This window comes from Pieris napi, chromosome 5 (genome assembly GCF_905475465.1).
Source record: "Pieris napi chromosome 5, ilPieNapi1.2, whole genome shotgun sequence".
NCBI classification, from domain to species: domain Eukaryota; kingdom Metazoa; phylum Arthropoda; class Insecta; order Lepidoptera; family Pieridae; genus Pieris; species Pieris napi.
This window is the reverse complement of record NC_062238.1, coordinates 13,157,678-13,178,118: the sequence shown is the minus strand read 5'-3', so window position 1 is coordinate 13,178,118 and position 20,441 is coordinate 13,157,678. Positions and strand designations below refer to the sequence as shown.

The following is a 20,441-nucleotide window of genomic DNA, read 5'->3' as shown; positions in this document are numbered from 1 at the left end:
ATGTGAATGTCGAGGCTATTCAACTCCTTGACACCACGGGCCTAGTGAGAAGACTTAAAATGACAAAACTATTTGAACTAGTGAATTAGTGTTAGTGCACGTCAGTACTAAATACACAGTGAGGGTCTTCTCTTTAATAGAGACTGTAAGTAGTGTTATTGGACACTTTCTTATGTAACATTTCTTATTAGTAAATTAGGTTAGACTTAAATTACTTATTAGTCTTAAGTTACGCTAGATAGTAATGTTCTATGATGTCTTAGTAAAGACACATGTATAAAAAAAATAAAAAAAATCTTCTACTTTGTATAAGCTTTCGCACTGACAATAATCACCGCTAGAACCACTACCTTTCTTTTTCTTCATTTTCGTACACTGCCGACAAAGGCGCAAATAACGTGTTCGTTTACGACTTCCTTCATCTGTCTGAGATGATAACGAACAATCCGTTTCCATTTTCTCAAATTCATCCTGCGAACCAATAGATTCGTTTGATCCCACAGGGAGATTCAGGCCAACATGGCCATCATCATAGTGACCATCATATCGACCCAGGTCGGGGGGCTCGTTGGCGATGACACTATACACAAATATGATATAAAGATTACATATATCATATTTGTGTGTGATTTACTCTTATATACCATTGCACACGCAAGCCTAATTACAAAAGACTATACCTAGAATAATCTAATGTTACGGAATTTAAGGTTTAAAGACTAGGAAATAAAAGTCCAATTTATTTAAAACATATATTTTCGAATATTAAAGGTGTAGTAATAAAGCGAATAAGGTCAAATTAATTAAACAGTACCAAACGGCTAACAATTTCATAGACAACATCAGCTTTCTTGCAAAACATAAAATGAAAGCATATATTCCAGCAGCTCATATTTAAAGAACTGGAATCATAAGATTTGTGCGTTCACTAAGTTGTTGACATAACATGAAATTATTGCATACAGGTTAATAAGTGGTCTATGAAAAAAGTTGGTCATGTAAATTAATTTCAGTAGATTAGGTTTACGATGATGTAGTTTAAATAATTGGCGAGAAAATAAATTATAAATATAAACTTCTATCGATTCGATATCTCTATTACAATATCAAAGTATCGAAATATCGTCCATAAACTTATTAGTAACAAATATCGATATTTTATCACCAGTCCAACTTGCTAGACATTGCCGTAATATATTTAAAAAAAACTTGCTAGTCTGTGGTATCTGGTAGGCGGTAGCTACTAGCTAGTAGCTACGGGCTAGTGGCTACCTAAATATTTTGTTGTTTATGTAATTATTTAATATTTTATTGTTTTATCGAATACTGTCAAAATATTTAGTTGGTACGAAATGAAAGTGAATTAAAATATTTGGAAGAAACAGAGACAATGAGCATGACTGTAGATACTGATTTAGGGCGCTCGCCACTGTCCCGACTTACTAATGAATCTCGAAATTTACTATCCTCTCTGCTGAACACAAAAAAGATACTTCCGTGTATTTGTCCTGATCAAATTAAGCGTCACAGGTAAGATCTACAAACATGGAAGGATGTTGATATTGTTGTGTCTATGTAAGGGATCCTTATTTAGTTTATTTGAGTAAGGTCTCATACTACATATAATACTGTAAAATCGATTTTTTTATATTTAAACAATATTAGCTATGTTGATTTATCCAGAGATTGGAGGGGAGTAGCATCACTTGCCAATATTTCGTCTGAAATAGCAGCAAACATAAAAGAATACAATGATAAGACTGGCAGAGTCTTAGATTTATGGATACAGCGTAGTGATGGCACAAGTACTGTAGCAAAGTTGCTAGAAATACTGCAATGGATAGACCGATATGATGTTCACGATGACTTATTGGAACTAGCAAGGAATAATCAACTCTTAGGTAAGTGATTTTAAAAATAAATTAATTATTTCTAATTGTGGTAAGGTGAATGTTGCATTTGCATTGCAAGACTTTCTATTGTAGAATAAGTATTACGCCATCTGTCCTACATAAATAATTTCAGAAGTAACATTGTAACTTTGAGAATCACAATTTGGACAGCATTAGAATCTTTTTTATTGATTTATTGTAATCAAAATTATCAAAATGTTTCATTACTTATGTAGAGATTGCCAAATCTATTGATTATCTTGTGAAGCATGTTACAAGAAGTGTGATAAAGCAATGAATATTATTTTTATGTGTTTTAGAAACATTTCATTAGTTTATGATCTCTGGAAGGTTTAGTGTAAATGATTTTAATATTAATATAATTAAAAATGGTTAGCTGAAGTTAAATGACTTCTTTTCTAAACTCAAATGGAAAATTTCAATAAGTTTTTAATATTTCAGCCCAACCTGTAAATGGTGTGCAGATTCATGGTGGTGTACCACATGTCACAGGGGACAATGAAGAAGATCTCATTACTTTTGAGGATAAACAATTTGGAACACCTCAACATTATCATGCCTTTGTGCTGTATGCAGAGGAAGACAGTAATTTTGTTAAAAATGAACTTCTCAGGCGAATGAGAAATGAAGGTTTTAGAGTAAGTGAAAACTCTGCTATCAGCATATATGTACTATTGGGTTAAAAGTAGTTTTTTCGAGAGCATTTTAAGCTGAGTTGGGCATATTGGCTTAACCAAATAACTATTATTTACTCTCTCTCAAAAGTTCAACCTCTTCTGCTTCTGTATCCTGCTCATAAATATATTAAACCCCAGTTAAGACTTACTTTAAGATACAAGCAGCAGAATATGGCCAATGCTAACATCTCACCAAAAAAATGGTGCTAATCTGGTATCATTTTAATAGTCATAATATAGTCTTATGATTGTCTTATGTTACTACTACTAAGTATATATTCAATAAAGATGTTGATCTATTATTTAAGATTCTTTTTCATAATTCTAACCTAATTAGATTCAGTAAGCTGTACAACAATGGCTTAATTCAAAATACTAATTTATTTGCAGATGTGTATTGAAGAAGACCTTCTCCCAGGACACAATACCCGATTTGCTGCTGTGGCTCGTCTGTTGACAGAGAGGTGTCGGAAAATAATTCTCATTTTCTCTCCAGATTTTCATGGCAGCACTGCTATTAGGTTTTACACAAACTTGGCTCAGGCTGATGGTATTGGTAAGTTTTGAATTTTAACAAAACATTAAATCATATTGATCTTGTAGGCACTAGTGGCAGACATTTATGAATCTAGGTCAATATTAAATGTGGCCGTGAGATGATTATACATTTTTTTCTTATTACTTTGCAGTGAAACGAGAGCTCAAGTTACTGCCTATAGAGCTAGTTCCGACAGTGTTGCCGGCGAACCTGAGGCACTACTTCTGTCTCAAATACTCCACAGAATTGTCCAATATCTGTAATTTTTGGGTGAAGCTCCAAATGTCTTTAGAATCCAAAGAGCTGCCTAGGTGAGGACAATATTTTGTTTATTTTAAATTATATTTGTGTTTAAGACGGAACAGTTCATCCGTTAGTTGTTAGATGGAAAGGCAGGCAAAGGCAAACTGTGTCCGAGTCATCCAGTTATACCCTAATAAGTTATTTAGGTGAAATAACGAAGTACAAATCTAGATTTTTATGTTGTTTTAGAATAAATATTTTAGTGAATAATACTAATGGGACAAAGAAAGTGTTAGATATAGACAAGCTGATATCTTTTTTTGTCTTTGAATAGATTAGATATCTGGTCGTTACTTCACAACCGCTGTAACCCAATATGAGCTTCAGACTACTGTACATTTCTGATTTATTCATACTCCTGTATTTATGACACACAAAACTCATAGTTTGCCCTCAGACATGGATCTGAATCTTCTAATATTCTTTCCGGACAATAGGAATGGAGCTCAAGACCAGTATCACCGCTATGTGCTATAATATAGTCGACGCATTATGAACAGAAGTTTCAGGTCATATATTATTTTATCTGTCTGTCTCATTCGCACTTACCGGTCTTATCGAGAGGTGTAGTGATGAGCGTAAGAATTGTAGAGGTGCATATCGATAACGGGATAGGTACGATCGATATGCTAAATTATGTTAAGTATTAATATAATTTCTTCAAAACCACGTTAGAAAATAAATTCTCTAAATAACGTTGGGAATTATCCTGTCATTAAAATATTAAGTTTCAGAAATTAATAAAAATAATAAATTTTCATAGTATCACTTCAAAAATCTTATATTTATTGAAAAACTCAACGACCAATCAGGAGTCAGAGAGCGTGCTAAGTATGGGTTGCATTGCGTGCATATTTCTACTCTCAGTGACATTGCCCTGAAATGCGTCGATTTTAATAATTAAACATATTTCAGACTGCACTCGACGTCATCCGCCCACTCGGCCATCAACATCACGGAGATCACGGAGCGAGCTATCGACGCTCCTCCGTCTAAGGACTACTTAGCTCTGCCGAGCGTTCCCAGGACGTCTTCCTCCCTCACCGGCCTAGACTCGATCAACATCGATTACAGGAGTCGCATACAGATGCACGACACGAAGTCCCTCTCGCCCTCGAGCGAGAAAAAGAAGAAAAACGGTTATTTTACGAATATTTTCAATAAGCTTAAAGGTAAGAAGCACAAAAAGGCAATTATGCTACCGAACTGAAGGAACTTGGCTTGTGAACATTTCGATTATTCCATTTATATTATTTAGAACAGTTAAGATTTATTACAGTGAATATGTTGTGTTAAGATGCGTTTGATCTCTTGATAAATGCATTTTTTTTAAAGTTCTATCTGCGGGTGATATCTTTACAAAATGGTTTCTAGTTGGGCCTGCCTCGTTACTCTGTAAACATAAATGACATGTATTTCGGGTTTTTCAAAAATTTGAATTACCTAATAAACGAAAAACGCGGGAGATTTCATTATTTGTTTAAAAACTCATGTATTTATAAGTAAATTTTAAATGTTACCATTATTGTTGCAATATTTATCGCTTAAAAAGCAAATTTTGCCTAATTAAGAGGAATCTAGGAAGAGTATTAAAAATTGTTTGTTATTTATTATTGGAAGGAATTTCGTTTAATGACAATAAGCGTGAAGAGATTATAATGAATCTTATGTTAGAGTACATTATGGTTACGCCAGGATTGAGCTCGTGTGTAGTTAATCCTTAAAATTCTAATTTAGCCCTGCTGCGCATATTTAGTGAAAATTTATTATTCAAATTATCGCTGTAAAAATTTCAACCATAATTCGACTTTTGATTAAAAATTACAAAATGAAGCTAGCAATTATAAAAGATATAAGTGCATTTTAATAAAAAAAAATGTCTTGAAAGACAATTTATTTTGGAAAGAAAATACAGACATTAAAATCAATAATTCAGCATTTAAATTTCTGGTTTACGGAGTCTATTTACCATCACGTTAAAAAATATAGTTACAAGCTGCTAAATGCGAAACCAGGGTGCTTCCAAGAGTTATATTTTGTATGTATTTTTCTGTATAGCTAGATGTAAAGAGGAAAATAAAACATTTTTAATATTATATTTTATTTAATGATTTATAAGTTCCTTGAGTGACACACTCAACCCTAGTCATAAGAATACTCTTTCGTCTCTTTCTGACGCATTGTGTTTACGCTGTGATGAAAAATGACAGGTGAGCACTTTACTTGAAACGGTTCGACCTATTTTTATGAATAAGATTCTGAATTTTGGAATTAAGACCTGGAAAAGTTGACATATGCTACAATATGCAGGCGAAATGCCGGCACCGTATTGGAAACCATTTTTATTTAAAGAATTAAACATTGATGGTGAACCAAGAGAACCTGGGTTCGAATCTCGGTGAAACAATTGCTTCGGTTTTTAAAGTAGGATGACAATGGAACAGATGCAGAAAAGTATTTGCCCTATGCCCTATTGCAGGATTATTTGTTGTCATATAAGAACAATGTTTACGCCCAAGTCTTAATGCAAGAGGAAAAATTATATACATTTATTTATTAAATCGTTAATATTAAAGTGACGTTTATAGAGCCGTTTATAACACTTTGATTTTTACGCTTTAAACAAGGAAATATATGGCAGTAATTCGCTGCTACACGGCAAATTAGCCTTTATTTCTATACAGTGAAAGTTCAATACACATTGTGATTGTATATATATTGCGATATAATGTTTATAGATTAACATCCTATCTTTCAACTACCATTGCACATTATTATATTTTTTATTATTATTTGTAGCCAATAACTGAATTTATTTTCACTTCTCGTTTAGACACACTTCAATGACTAAATGTAGAAAATATCTAGAGGGATGTACCCTGCAGTACATTGCAAATTTAACCCCGTATCGCTTAGTTTTTACGAAGTATTTTTTTAAATACACTTACTACATCCACAATTAGTTTGTGAAATCGGTAAAAAAATCTTAAATTAACATAAAAAAATTCTCCAATTTGTTAACAATTCCAGTATAGTGAGACTAGGGGTATTTATATATTTAAGTTAGCAGGAATGACGACAAAAATGCATTAGCATCGGTATGTATACTATGTCTGAACAGTGTCAAACGCTATACTGTGAATTCGGACGAAGTGGTCGCAGCCACAGCTGGCCAGAACGAATTCCCTCTTTTTGTCCTCTTTCGTCCTTGGCTTGAAGGATAGACGTTTCACCGTTAAGTGGTGAGCCGAACTGGAAATATAAAAAAAATAATTTTACGTATTTCGTCGTTCCCTCTTCGGTGTTGTTAGGAATGTAGAGTGAAAAATATTTTCACAGACTACAAAAATTGAAGTAAACTTTGAACTATAAAAAGTATTTATTAGTAATTGTAATGTGTAATTGTACTTTTAAGTAGGACCTTCGCCTTAATATATGGTCTCTATAAGCGTGTATTCAAATGTCCAAATATTATAATTTCTTTCTCTGTTAAAGGCTAGACTTTAGTTTTTTTTTATTATTATGATTAATTGCTTCAGGTGTAACTTGAAACTTCTTAGAAGCATTTTGTAAAAAAAAACTTGGCGATTAAAAGAGTGACGGAGAGGTTTTTTGCTAGTTCTTCTCGCCCTTGGTTTGAAAACTGGTAGTTCGTAATACTCACCTATTATCCAACTCGTGTAATATAGTCCAGGTATCGTCGTGTATGTATATCTGTATAACCCCCGTCTCCAACCCTACCGCGGCAATTCGGCTCTTTAGAGTTGGCGCGAAAGCCAAAGCGGTCACAGATACAGATAACTCTAAAGGCTTTCCGAGTAGAGCGTAGTCTTTGAGCGATGAATCTGTGGTCGTATCTGTTTTTGACCATAGACAAACCTAAAAAAGAAATTTAAAAAGTTGCAAGTGACAATTGTCACATATCCATACAGTTCTACAATTTTGGTATTTATGTCTTTTCAAATTGACGTTATAGATAGAAGAAAACGTAAAACCATGCAATAATAACCAAGAAAATTCCATTTTTCATATTTACTTTTTGATTTAGATTAATGCCTAATATTTTTAATTTATTACATTTATTTTACTTATGTCTGTTAATTCGGGAAGGTACTCCGCTCTTCCAATGGTATAACGAAATAGTAACTTAACAATAATCGAAACCAATATAATAAAGAAAAACAGAAATCTAAAACTAATTACTAAACTAAGGATACAGGTTTTCATTTGTACGCACCAAAATGATAATCTGTGCCTGACTTACTTTAAATATCCGGTAATTACAATGGCGCCTATTACTTTACAAACATTACAATCGAGTCATGCCAAAAGCTTGAGAAATGATCTAATAAATTGGCGACATACCTTTCCATCCCTAGACCCCGTCCCGAACCCACTTCCGTCATAAAGCCACGCACAGCACCAAATAATCCTCGAATGTACCCCATTAGTTTTGTCAGTGCTGGCTGCAATGCTGAACAGACCCGATTCTCTCGTGAACAGCGTCCATCTCCTATCTCTGGACACCGAGAGGAGATGACGCGAGTCGGGTGAGAAAGCTAATTGTGTGACCGTCAGCTGATGTGAGACAAGCTTCTGTATTTGTTGCCAAGAATTTGTTTCCCTAAAGAAATAATTTATTATTAAAACAGTTTTAACTGTGCTACCCTTGCACTCAAAAGTATTACACTGGATTATTATTATAAGTTCTTCTTTTATTTAAATGTTGAATTTATTTCTACCATCATGCCTATAAGGGGTATACCCAGGGCCAGATTTAGGGGAGGGCAACCGGGGATACAGCCTCGGGGCATCGACAAAATAGGGGCCCCCATAATAGATACTTCGGAAAGAAAAATGAAATTCCTACTAGTAAACAACTTTTCATTTGATATTTTTTTTTGCTGGTCCACCTTTACCTTTTACAAACATGATAATATTGTAAAGTTTAGTTTCTTTCAAAATTTATTCAAAAACAGTTTGATAAGTGAAATATGCAATGCCTTTTTGTTATTCCCAAGCAGGCGCTTGATTGGAAACCCTCAGCCCCATCTAGGGATTATAGGACATTATGTCAAACAATGTCTTACCATATCAGGACCGCAGCGTGTTGAGCAGTGGTGGCTTTGCAGGCGGAGGCCAGTAGTGAGCCATCGGGAGATCCGGCCACGCAGTACACTTCATAGCCGTGGCCATATAGCTTTTGGGCCTCGGGCCATAACGTGTTCTGCATTAGGGTTTCTTCTGTTGGGGGCTCTAAATATAAAAAAATTATAATATAAATACCGCATCGACGTGAATACTTATTTTAATGAAACTTAGACTGTTACGTAAGAGGGTTCAAGTATTACGTCACGCAATTTTTGGAGATTATTAACCCCCCCATGTAACGCGCCGTAACGTTTTTCTGTACCCAATAGTAAAACGTTTTGTCACCGGCCAGTGACTCCGCATCGTTACGTTTTACAAAAGGACCAAAAAAATCGTTACGTTATACTTGAACGCTCCCTTAGTTGGAATATGTATACTGATTGAATTAAATTTCGATGTGACTTATAGTTTTTCGAAATGGTAAACAAACATAAAATTGTACAATTCTTAACCTAACCTAACTTCTTTATTTAAGTTGGTTAAAAAAATACGTTACTTAAAATGTGTCCACTTTTAAAGAAATAAATTATAATTTGTATAACACACAGTCCTGTAATAATAATTTTTATTGAATATGCGTGAAGTTCGCCGCTCTCGCCCAGTACATCGAACGACCCAACTGAAGTTAGCTGCATTAACAACTCTATTATTCTTTTAGTGCATACAATAAATCGTAACAAAGATTTCAACTCACCGTGCAATTCAATGGGAACAAAATATCCGTCATTGTCAGCATCAGAATTTTGGATGTCGTCTCCACTGAAGACTGCTTTGTTGGAAAGACCTAGAGACGGTACTGACGCACCTTCGGGTCCTGTCATTTAGGAAAAATTATTGAATATACAAAAGAAAAGCTTATATTTGATGATTATTTGGCATTCATTTAATGCACACACACACACTCACACTGACCCGTACACTCACACACACATACTCACAAATGCTTTTACTTTTTACAAATTTTTTATTTTATTTACATATATATATTTTTAAAAATTATTTATTTTCGTTCGTTTTTAAAGACTTGTTAGCAATTAGCAATACTTTTTGCAACACTATGTTCATGAGGGACTGGTGACTTGTAATTACAGACAATTATTAAAAATTAAATTAAATTAAGTTAAAGTTAATTAAAGTAAGTTTAAGTTAAAGTAAGTTTATCATAAAGCAATGTATGTATAAGATAAAATAAAATAAAAAATAATATATGATATAATGCCAGTTCTTTTCGTTTTACATATGCGTAAATAATCATAATATACTTTATTCCCACACTAGGGAGCCCGTGTTGTGGATGGCCAGATAGTTGTTGTTCCGTGGTATATGGTACACATTTAAAACGAAAGGAATATAGGTTATGTACAAAAATTTGGTAAAAAACAGTCTTTACGTTAAATCTAATTAATCCAAAAATCGTGTAACACTTAAGTGTGTGACAGTGTATGTAATTGGGTGTGTGTGTGTGTGGTAAATGTATTTGAGAGCTGGTATTATTTTTATTGACGTTCATAAGTGTACTTTGTGTGACCTATATTAGACAGTTATATTTTATTTATTAAAAAAAAAATAATTGAATAGGAACGTCCATAACCGATTACGGAGGGTTGGGTTCGATTCACGGTGAAACAATTAACGATTCAGGATATATAAATAGGACTTACTTACGTATAGACCTACATACTTGCCATAAACTAAATAATAACACATAAAAGCATTTGTCCCATGCCTCATATATACCTAAGCTTTCGATATTTCATATATAAGAAGAAATATCTTTTTCTTCTCCAACTACTAACTCTAGCAGGAGATTCTATTCTTCTCTTTCCATAAAGTGTAAGGGAAAATCATTACTTTCGATACATCATTTAAAATATATATAAATTTGCCCTTCTTAAGTCTTCATTAAAAATTAGCGATTAAAAAGAGTGGCGGAGAGTTTATTGCCAGTTCTTTTCTTCCGTTCTATGCCCTTGGTTTGAGAACTGGCAGTAAATGTAAAATTAGAAGCGTATGGATTTATTTTTTGACGATCATAAGTGTACATTGTGTTACCTATATGAATAAATGATTTTGACTTTCTACTAATAACTAACCAGCTGCATCCTCAGCTTCCAGCTCCTGGCCAGTGATATTCTGGAAGTTGCATATAAAGTTCCCGGGCGCTTGGAACACTCTGATGACCTTCTCCTCTGCAGCAGATGCGTATAGACCGGCGCCGAGTGGCGCCAGCGAACACAAATCATATCCGTGTACTTGTGGTCGCGCTATCTCATGCCATTCTTCTATTCCTGGTGAAGAGAAGTCTGCTTTAATACATTCGTAAAACTGCTATGACGTCACACCCTGAATCGCGCTAACGGGGTTATTATTATTACTTTTTTATGTAATAGGAGGCAAACAGGCAGGAGGCTCATCTGATGTTAAGTGATACCGCCCATGGACACTCACATTGCCAGAAGGCTCGCAAGTGCGTTGTCATCCTTTTAAGAATTGGTACGCTCTTTTCTTGATAAAGGGTACTTCAAGAAAAGAGCGTACCAATTCTTCTTCTACCAAGTCTTAAGAATTGGTTCGGAAATCCTTCAGTGGGCAGCTGGTTCCACAGTGATGGTGCGCGGAAAAAACTGCCTTAAAAACGCTCAGTTGTGGAACGACGGATGTCAAGGTAATACGGATGGTATTTCATAGTTATTTCAGACGTTAAGGATATGGTATATACAACTTCTTGGCCTAAGCCACTGGAGCCAGCTTATCAGTGGTTAGACTGGTCGAAGATAATCCCTTTAGGTTGGAGTAAGAGTATCATCCTTCCTCCTCACATTTAAAGACAGGAAGATCACAAATCGTGGATGAAATAGTTTGGAAATACCTTGTCCAACTTTCCAAGGCGCGTGTAATCTGGCAGTCTGGTCAAGACTAGCACTTAGAAGGTACCTCCCCTTCGTCTCCCATTGAACGTCTTCCACTCCACTGAAGTGACCTCCCACCACTATGCTCGACTCACATGTTTTTAATTCCTGAAAGGTTTAAACTATGATTAACTTAGTTCAAATTATGATTCCAGTATATAAAAATATTGATGAGACAAATAAAAATACATATTTATACATATATAAATGCATAATCCAGAAGTTTTATGAATTTTAACAGACAGAAGTAGACATTCTTCAAAAATAAAAATAATTTGTGTGTTTTTTTTTGTTTTTTATCGCACCAGTGTTCAAAAGCATTACTTTTATATTAAACAATCCTTTGATGACACATTTTGAGTCTATAATCTTCTGGTTCCTCGCCATGTTTTTCTTAACCTAATAGGCAAGTGTTTCTAGCTCATACAGAAATACACAGCCAAGGGCAGAAGACATAACTTCTTTTTGAGAAGCACATGCTAAGTATTTTATTTATTAAAACTTCTTTATATTTCAAATAAAACAAGTAACAAATTTTAGTGATGCAACGGGCGGCTTTATTGCTCACAAGCTATGTATTCAATGCAACCCAAAAGAAAGAATTAATATTAAGGGTATATACATGGAGTGCATAACTTAATTAACAAAAGTTTAATTAAAAGTATGTTTAGGAAACAATAGTAAATTTTCCTTAAGTTAACACTTTTGCATTTCATATAAAAATGTCAGCATGTATATGTATCTGTGTCAATGTTAAACAAAATTTGTGTTAAATTTCTGTCTTACTTAGAGTACCTTATCTATTTTCCAAATATGAAAGGATCCATTATAGCCATGCCCCATAAAGGCACTTGGACCGAAACGGCTTCCATAGAAACCGAGACCATTTCCGCCTACTTCCCCCACTCTTATCTTCTCCACCCAGGCCCCACCCTTTTCGGGCTCCCAGATGATTATAGTTTTATCCAAAGATGATGACAACAGACGATGGATTGGCCGCTTGTTGTCTGAAAAACCAATATTTTTTATTTACTAAACTATATTTCAGTATAGTATGTAGTAATATATCACACCACTGGTGAATTCTGTAAATATTAGAAAGGTTAAGTAAGCGATATATAAAAATAATAGAAAAATACATAAATTTTTAGATTATACCTTTTTCACTAAAAGAGTCCCACTGAACTCCATAAACCCAGCCCTCGTGACCAGCCAGAACTGCTTCTAGTTTCACCGACCAAACCACATCATATGCATCAAACACTTTTTTCTCCACCTTAATCCCTGAGACCTGCGACGACGAAGACGGCTCATCGTAGAAGCGTTGGATGCGCCAAATACGAATATATGTGTCTTGTGATGCCGATGCTAATAGGATTGTGTTATCTGAAAATGATTTTCCAAATTAATAAATGTATCTTAGTAAGAATCTAGTAAAATGGAATACTGCTAGAATGAAATTTTTGCCAGCAATGAAGTCTTTCTACATTATTAATACATTGTGGAATTGGTGAAGCACTTGATTCATTAGTTGGTTAAGCCTACTTAAGTTGCAAGAGTGGAGATGCTTCCTGATGAAACAATAATGGAATACTGTAAGAAACACTTCATATTTGAGTAATATACTAATTATGCAGGTGAAGCTTTACACAGAGCATGGATATAAATATGATAAAGGAAAAAAAAATTAAACTTAATTGACACCATCACATTTTACAATCATGTTACTAATAAACAAATAATAAATATTTTCTTGGACTTTTCCAAGAAAATATTTATTATTAATTAAAATATTTATTTTAATTGAATCTCAAACAGCTAAATATTTATGTTTAAATATTTTCATACCTTCAATTATGCTGTCCATACCCCGTACCCAATCTTCATGTCCAATCAGAACATCAACTCTGTGGTACTCCCCATTTAGAGCAAATACATGAATCTTATTGTCATCAAGCCCAAGAAAAAGTATGGGCTTATTAACTACTGGTAACATAAGAGCATGTAAAGTAAGACATAATCCAGAATTCAGGTTAATTATCTGTTTTAAGGTGACAGTACCTAAAGAACAAAAATTATCAAGTTTGAGTTTATGTTATTATACAAATTTTACATTAATCTAGTTTTAAAGGCAAAAGGTCCTAGGAGAAACATTCATCCGCATTAAGTATGTAGTAATTTTTAGCATATTTTATGAGTATTTAAACTTTAATAACAACTTATGACTTGTCAGTAAAGAAATAGATATTAATGCTTCTAATTTTACATTTAGGACAGTTCTCAAATCAAGGGAAGAGAAGAACTGGCAATAAACTCTCCGCCACTCTTTTTAATCTCCTTGTTTTTTATTAATAAAGGAGTAAGTTAGTAGTGTAAATTTAAAGTAATGTCTTACCATTTGATCTCTCCCACACTCTGACCGTAGAATCAATAGATGAAGTAAAGACAAATAAGTCATTTCCACCTGTATACATTCCATAAATACTAGTAATTCCATCAGAGTGACCTTCTAGTACACTATTAACTTTCCACTGTCCATTTTCAAGGGTCCAAATGACAGCCGTTTTATCTGCAGATGCTGATATCAGTTCAGTACACAAACCACCCGGTTTTGTTAGCCATTTCACAGAATTAACTCTAGATTGATGGTGGCTAAGAACTGTAAGAGGATCTCTTCCTTTTAAATTCTGAAAGTAAGTATATATTTTACTAGATTGTGCACATAGCAGCAAATTTGTGGCTTTGTTATGAAAAAAGAAATGAAAGTCCAGAAGCCAAGTGTTAACCGAGTCTACAGAGATATTATGTTTGCTATATAAATTAAGGAAGGCTGGCTTGCATTTTTCAGCTTCGATTTAGGAGAATATTATAATTAAAGAAATCCTATTATTGATAAAATATTAAGTTAATACTATGTTAAATGTTGAATTTCAAGATACCGTACCGTATTATAAATAACCACCGCATTACTTGCTCCATAGCATATAAGCCCTTCTTTATTCCAATCGACGATTTCTGGGGTACGATTACAGGCCACAGCTGTATAAAGCTGCTTAACAAAAATCTTCATTTTTCATTCAACTATTAATTGTTAATATTTTTATCGCATGTGCAGTGCACTTGTTGAGTTTTGTTTTTAAAATTATTGTTGAGTTATTGACGTTGAGTATTGACAGTAGTTCAGTTTGACATCTGGGTATTGATTGAATCCGACAACCCAGCAGGTTGCGTTTGATTTAACGTAACCGAAGAACGAAGATCTCCCTATTCATATTCCATGCACAATATGGAACATGAACGTACCTCATCATCATGTTTAAAGTGCCCTGTAAACGATCAAATTTGCTTGACAAACTTGTTTGTCAAACTTCACGTTTTCATCAAACAATAGCTTAGACGATCAAACCAAATATCTATCAAATTTGTTAAATTTCTAGTAGAATCTCCTTTCGTGACGTGACGTCGCCGTGCCGGGCGATTTAGATGACGCATTTCTGGCATTGACTCTAGCACTGTGTATCAAGACAAAAAAAAGAAGACGATGGAGTCGAGAATGGTTGAAATTAAGAGATAAATATACCGACGAGAATTTGCTACGGGAAATATTGCGTACAGAACCTGAAGACTACGCAAACTTCCTGCGCATGGACCATAAAACTTATGAAGATTTACTGACTATACTCCATACGGTTTTATTTAATAAATAAAATAAAAAGCCTTTTATTTCTTGCTAAAAGATATACAAAATAATATAGGTTTACTAAAAAGAAATAGGTTTACAAAAAATCAGGATAAACAGATATGAAATGCAACATAAATTCTTTGTTAGTAATATTGACACTCATATTGTCACTGAGCGTAGCGTCCTCCTTGATGTCAATATAACGAGTGAGATCTTGTTTCAAACTCGACATCAATCCAGATTTTCATCAAACACGACAAACACGTAGAATGTTTGACAAACGCGTCAAACACAGCAGTACACTATCAAATAATTTGACAAACACGTAAAATTTGACAAACAATTTCATCGTTTACAGGGCACTTAAGATGAATATAGTCGTTCTATTCTGTGTTTCCCGCCAAAAGTGACAAGTTGTTATTAAGTTTTTATATCATAAATGCATCAGCTGTTTTTAAATTATGATTTCTGTTCAATGAGAATGATGTTAGATTAATGTAGGAGTAAAATAAAATATCGACCAGAAGATATATATTTAACTGGGCAAGATGTCTGAGGAAATGATTTGTGGGATTCCTGTTAACTTTCCTTTTGAGCCATATGATGTGCAGAAATCTTATATGCGTAAAGTTATTGAGAGCTTACAAAATAATACCAATGCCTTGTTAGAATCTCCAACTGGTACTGGAAAGACACTGTGTCTACTATGCTCTTCAATAGCTTGGCTGATGGTTAAAAAAGCTCAACTTCAAATGAACGCACAGCTTGGTAATTTTACGGAACACAGTGGCGTTGATTCTCTGCAAGAAAAGCTCAAGACAGGAGCCGGAAAAAATAAGGACAATACAGCATGGGGCATGCCCAAAATTATATACTCTTCTCGTACACATTCACAACTTACTCAGGCTATGCAAGAACTTAAGAGAACAAGCTACAGACATGTTAAAGCTGCTGTGTTGGGTTCCAGGGATCAAATGTGCATTCATCCAGAAGTCTCAAAGGAAACTAATAATATGAATAAGGTACACATGTGTCAGCTTAAGGTAAAATCAAGAACATGTCATTTTTATAACAATGTGGAATCCAAAAAAGATGATCGATCTGTAAAAGGAGATGAAATATTAGATATTGAAGATCTTGTAACTGTGGGTAAAAAGTTGAAGTGTTGTCCATATTATTTATCTAAGGAATTAAAACAGGAAGCTGATATTGTTTTTATGCCATATAATTATTTGTTAGATCCAAAATCAAGAAAAGCTAATGGGGTAGAACTTTTAAATAATGTTATTATTTTAGATGAAGCACATAACGTTGAGAAAATGTGTGAAGAATCTGCTTCATTACAGATAAGAACTACTGATGTTGCCTTGTGCATTGATGAAATCACTCATATTATGAGATCATTTGTAGAAAATTCTGAGGAAAATTTAGACACAACTGCAGAAGCTATAGATACCAATCAAGTAAAGGATTTTACTTGTGAGGATTTGTGTTTATTGAAAGAAATTATGTTAGCTTTTGAAAAGGCAATTGATGAGATTGAGGTTGGCAATGAAGGTTCAACATATCCTGGTGGTTTTATTTTTGAGTTACTAGCTAAAGCAGAAATTAAGGATCATAACCAAATGTCAGTGATATCACTTATAGAGAACCTAATACAGTTTTTATCTACAGCAAGTGCATCACCATTTCAACGTAAAGGTGTTGGACTGCAGAAAATGGCTGACCTATTGAATGTTGTCTTTAGTGGTACAACTCATTCTTATAAGGAAAGAGTAAAAATGTGTTATAAAGTGCACATTCAAATAGAAGAAAAGAAAAACAGCAAAAAGACAGACAGCTGGGGTGCCTTAAAATCAGTTACATCTAAATCATCTGAGAGAGTTTTGAGCTATTGGTGCTTCAGTCCTGGATTTGGGATGAAGCAGCTTATAGATCAAAATGTCAGAAGCATAATTTTAACAAGTGGTACATTAGCACCATTAAAACCATTGATTTCTGAACTTGGTATCCCCATTGGTGTTCAATTAGAAAACCCTCACATAGTTAAATCAAATCAAATTTGTGTCAAGATTATAAGTCAAGGTCCTGATTCTGTTATGCTCAATTCAAACTACCAAAACAGAGATAACCCTAAATATATATCATCATTAGGAAGAACAATCCTTAGTTTCTCTCGTGTTATACCTGATGGCCTATTGGTGTTTTTTCCTTCTTATCCTATAATGACCAAATGTCAAGAACTGTGGCAGGCTGAAGGTATATGGTCCAGCATAAATAATATTAAGCCAATTTTTGTAGAACCTCAACGTAAGGATACTTTTAATTCAATTATCACTGACTATTATGGTAAAATAAGTGATCCTAATACTAGAGGAGCCTGTTTCATGGCAGTCTGTAGAGGAAAAGTTTCTGAAGGTCTAGATTTTGCAGATATGAATGGAAGAGCTGTAATAATAACTGGTTTACCTTTTCCACCTTTGAAAGATCCCAGAATTATATTAAAGAAAAAGTATTTGGAAGAACTAAGGATGAAGGAAAAGGACTTTCTTTCCGGGGATGAATGGTATTCTTTAGAAGCCACACGAGCTGTAAATCAAGCAATTGGTAGAGTTATAAGGCATAAAAATGATTATGGAGCTATCTTATTGTGTGATAGTAGGTTCAATAGTCCAAAATTAAAGGGGCAACTTTCTGCATGGTTAAGAGATTATATAAGTTCATCCAATAAATTTGGGGAGGGAATTAGTGAAGTTTGTAGATTTTTTAAAAGCGCTGAATCAACATTACCATCACCAAAATTAAAACCTTTAAAGCCAAATGAAGGAAATTTTTACAATGACAGTGCTAAAAATATTACTGGTGTATCATTCTCAACAGTAAATGCCAGACCAATTCTTAAAATAAATAAGAAATCTGTCTGCCAATATCCTAATTCTAATGAAGTTTATGCAAATTTTTCTATGGACTTTTACAAGAATGCTCAAACATCATCATATGTAAATGAGTTCAAACCGAAAGAAGCAAAAGAATTGTTTAATGCTTTAGATAATAGTAGTGAATCATCACAAATACCTACATCAGTGGCTATACATAAAAGACATGCTGAAGACATTGATATACCAATAATTAGAAAAAAGAAATTGAAAATAAAAGCTTTTGGGTTTGAAGAGAACTTAAGCAATGCTGAAGTTTCAGATACAATTCAAATAGATAAAGTTGCCCCCACATCTCTGATGGACTTTGTAAAGGAGATAAAAACTTTTTTAGACAATGAGCAATATAAACAATTTCAGATATCTATCTCAAATTATAAGAAGACAGGAGAATATCAAACATTTTTAAATACATTAACCATTATATTTAGAAATAAAAAACTATTTTATTTATTTAAAGGAATGAAAAGATTTTTAAACCAAGAACACAAAATACAATTTCAGGAATATTGTGACAACTTAAAATTTCATAGCTAATGAGTAATTAAATTGTAGCATTAAATGTAATAATTATGTTATAATTTATGTGGTAAATAAATAAAGATTTTCTAAATTATATTTTATTAGTTTCTCATTATTTTAGTCCTATTTAAAATACATTCTTTGCAGGTTCATTGATTTTATTGTTAATAACAACAGAATTGATTCTTAATATTGTCTGTTGTGCTCTTTGAAAATTTATCCTCATAAATTGCTTCCTTCTCTTCTTTTTAAAGTGTGTTCTAGTATGTGATAAACCTTTAGATATTATAGTTGCTGTGATTGTGACTAAACCGGGTTGAACAATTGGCCTTCCTATGAGGGATAAGTCTTTTGTTGCAGCAAGTAAAACCTTATCTAATGTGATTTTGTCACCAATATTTGGTGGCCAGTAACCTTCAACCACCAGCAAGTCTCCATCTGTGACTCTCCATTGTTTACCCAGCAAATGGACAATAGCAAAGTTGCGAGATGATCTTTCTTCTATTAATTTGTTACAAGTTGCTATGATATCTGTGGCTGTATTGGAAACATATTGAGAAGCCACAGGAGCATTATTTGTTATAGATTTTGAGAGAATTCCACCTAAAAATGATATAAACAGTTATTAGGTATTATCAAAATATCTAATAGTCAAAAAAACATTTCCTTACCTTGGTTACTACTACGAAAGACGCTTGCAAGCTTTTGCAATCCAGCCCTAAAAAAGGACATATTTATTAAATATCTTTATGCAATTTATTTAAATTTGCACGTATTTCATCAATAATTACACATAAAAAAACTGGCTTTTAATTTTGATGAATATAACCTCGAAAATCGAAATACAATATTTCTTGTTAAATCAATTTTTGACAACTGACAGTTCAGTTCGGTCACAGGTTTGCTAAAGATTATTACTTTATTACCTGTACGTATTAGACCATAGTTCATTCCAGGTATTAGAGTGAGATTCAGAAACTAGACATAGCGCGAACTGGAGTTTGAGAGAAAATTACTTTTATTTTACTTTTTGGTATGGGAAAGATATTAGCTTACGATTTGTAACGTGACCATGTGCGTACAAATGGTTCGTTCGGCGTTAGTGTGTCACGCCCTTAGAAAAGTAACTTTGTTTCAAGCCCCCGTACCTCCCCTATGTCAAAACCCAATACATTTTTGTCTTGTTTCTGAATCATACCTTTAGATTACGGAGCAGCGACATGATTTTTCACAGTTTTTTTTTTGTTACAAGTGACAACCGATGTCCTCGACTCATAAGCATTTTAACATATTAATTTTGTTTTTATTATGAAGTCCTGAGTATTGTTAACTTACACAAAAATCAATGTCTTATCTAAAACGTAAAGTAACGTACGTAAATAACAATTAACTGTTTTTTTCGCCTGGAGTACTCTAACGGCCAAAACCAATATGCAATATCAATCCAATTTTAGCTGTCATAGACTGACAATTCAATCCATTTCTAAAGAAAAGCATGCCAATATTCAATACATGGACTGAAATACCAATCTAATTATTCAACCAATCGTTCAGAGGGCGGATAAGAGATTGAAGATTGCCCTCTGTATGAAAATGAATGTTTACTCATGCCAACAACCTATCGGTCCATTTTGACAGTTGCTTCGATTGGCCAAATCAATCTCGGATTGCTATCGGTGAAACTCGTATGATTTGGGTTTGGGATTGCGACCTAACTTAATATTCATTGGGGAAATTTATTCATCTTCGTCATCTTCCAGTTCTAGTGATAGTGATTTGGAAGTTTAAATGCAATTATCCGATTGGGATA

The 20,441-nt window shown here is 33.7% G+C and overlaps 4 protein-coding genes across 5 annotated transcripts; 2 read left to right on the top strand and 2 right to left on the bottom strand.

Moving 5' to 3' along the window:
- The first annotated feature begins 1,243 nt into the window (after positions 1–1,243).
- Positions 1,244–5,527, top strand: LOC125049283 (myeloid differentiation primary response protein MyD88-like). The gene is made up of 6 exons (XM_047648415.1): positions 1,244–1,530; positions 1,684–1,901; positions 2,355–2,551; positions 2,981–3,146; positions 3,280–3,439; positions 4,347–5,527. Exons 1-6 carry the CDS (start codon positions 1,391–1,393, stop codon positions 4,639–4,641), a joined length of 1,176 nt encoding a protein of 391 aa, XP_047504371.1. The 5' UTR covers positions 1,244–1,390; the 3' UTR covers positions 4,642–5,527.
- A 154-nt stretch (positions 5,528–5,681) lies between these two features.
- LOC125049282 (elongator complex protein 2) lies at positions 5,682–14,651 on the bottom strand. 2 transcript variants are annotated; one of them, XM_047648414.1, is made up of 12 exons: positions 14,436–14,651; positions 13,887–14,178; positions 13,340–13,552; positions 12,650–12,877; positions 12,287–12,498; positions 11,452–11,599; positions 10,682–10,870; positions 9,277–9,399; positions 8,522–8,687; positions 7,797–8,055; positions 7,096–7,310; positions 5,682–6,683 (listed from the first exon to the last, which is right to left on the bottom strand). In XM_047648414.1, exons 1-12 carry the CDS (start codon positions 14,559–14,561, stop codon positions 6,539–6,541), a joined length of 2,316 nt encoding a protein of 771 aa, XP_047504370.1. In that variant the 5' UTR covers positions 14,562–14,651; the 3' UTR covers positions 5,682–6,538. The 2 variants fall into 2 exon arrangements, with proteins under 2 accessions (XP_047504370.1, XP_047504367.1); XM_047648411.1 differs by having other exon boundaries at positions 9,277–9,396; positions 10,676–10,870; positions 14,436–14,650.
- A 42-nt stretch (positions 14,652–14,693) lies between these two features.
- Positions 14,694–18,724, top strand: LOC125049281 (regulator of telomere elongation helicase 1 homolog). Its single transcript, XM_047648410.1, has 2 exons — positions 14,694–14,812; positions 15,542–18,724. Exon 2 carries the CDS (start codon positions 15,722–15,724, stop codon positions 18,644–18,646), a length of 2,925 nt encoding a protein of 974 aa, XP_047504366.1. The 5' UTR covers positions 14,694–14,812; positions 15,542–15,721; the 3' UTR covers positions 18,647–18,724.
- LOC125049284 (39S ribosomal protein L21, mitochondrial) lies at positions 18,714–19,497 on the bottom strand. The gene is made up of 2 exons (XM_047648416.1): positions 19,303–19,497; positions 18,714–19,234 (listed from the first exon to the last, which is right to left on the bottom strand). Exons 1-2 carry the CDS (start codon positions 19,361–19,363, stop codon positions 18,759–18,761), a joined length of 537 nt encoding a protein of 178 aa, XP_047504372.1. The 5' UTR covers positions 19,364–19,497; the 3' UTR covers positions 18,714–18,758.
- Positions 19,498–20,441: the final 944 nt, after the last annotated feature.

Bases quoted from the DNA above. Each gene is read 5' to 3' on its own strand.
- LOC125049283 (XM_047648415.1), top strand. From the start codon at position 1,391: ATGAGCATGACTGTAGATACTGATTTAGGGCGCTCGCCACTGTCCCGA. The intron at 1,531-1,683 runs GTAAGATCTACA...TGATTTATCCAG, and splicing joins GATCAAATTAAGCGTCACAG to AGATTGGAGGGGAGTAGCAT. The intron at 2,552-2,980 runs GTAAGTGAAAAC...ATTTATTTGCAG, and splicing joins TGAGAAATGAAGGTTTTAGA to ATGTGTATTGAAGAAGACCT.
- LOC125049282 (XM_047648411.1), bottom strand. From the start codon at position 14,561: ATGAAGATTTTTGTTAAGCAGCTTTATACAGCTGTGGCCTGTAATCGT. The intron at 10,871-11,451 runs GTATTTCCAAAC...TCTCTTCACCAG, and splicing joins GCCTTGGAAAGTTGGACAAG to GAATAGAAGAATGGCATGAG. The intron at 8,056-8,521 runs GTAAGACATTGT...TTATTTCTTTAG, and splicing joins CACGCTGCGGTCCTGATATG to GGAAACAAATTCTTGGCAAC.
- LOC125049281 (XM_047648410.1), top strand. From the start codon at position 15,722: ATGTCTGAGGAAATGATTTGTGGGATTCCTGTTAACTTTCCTTTTGAG.
- LOC125049284 (XM_047648416.1), bottom strand. From the start codon at position 19,363: ATGTCCTTTTTTAGGGCTGGATTGCAAAAGCTTGCAAGCGTCTTTCGT. The intron at 19,235-19,302 runs GTAAGGAAATGT...TATCATTTTTAG, and splicing joins CTTTCGTAGTAGTAACCAAG to GTGGAATTCTCTCAAAATCT.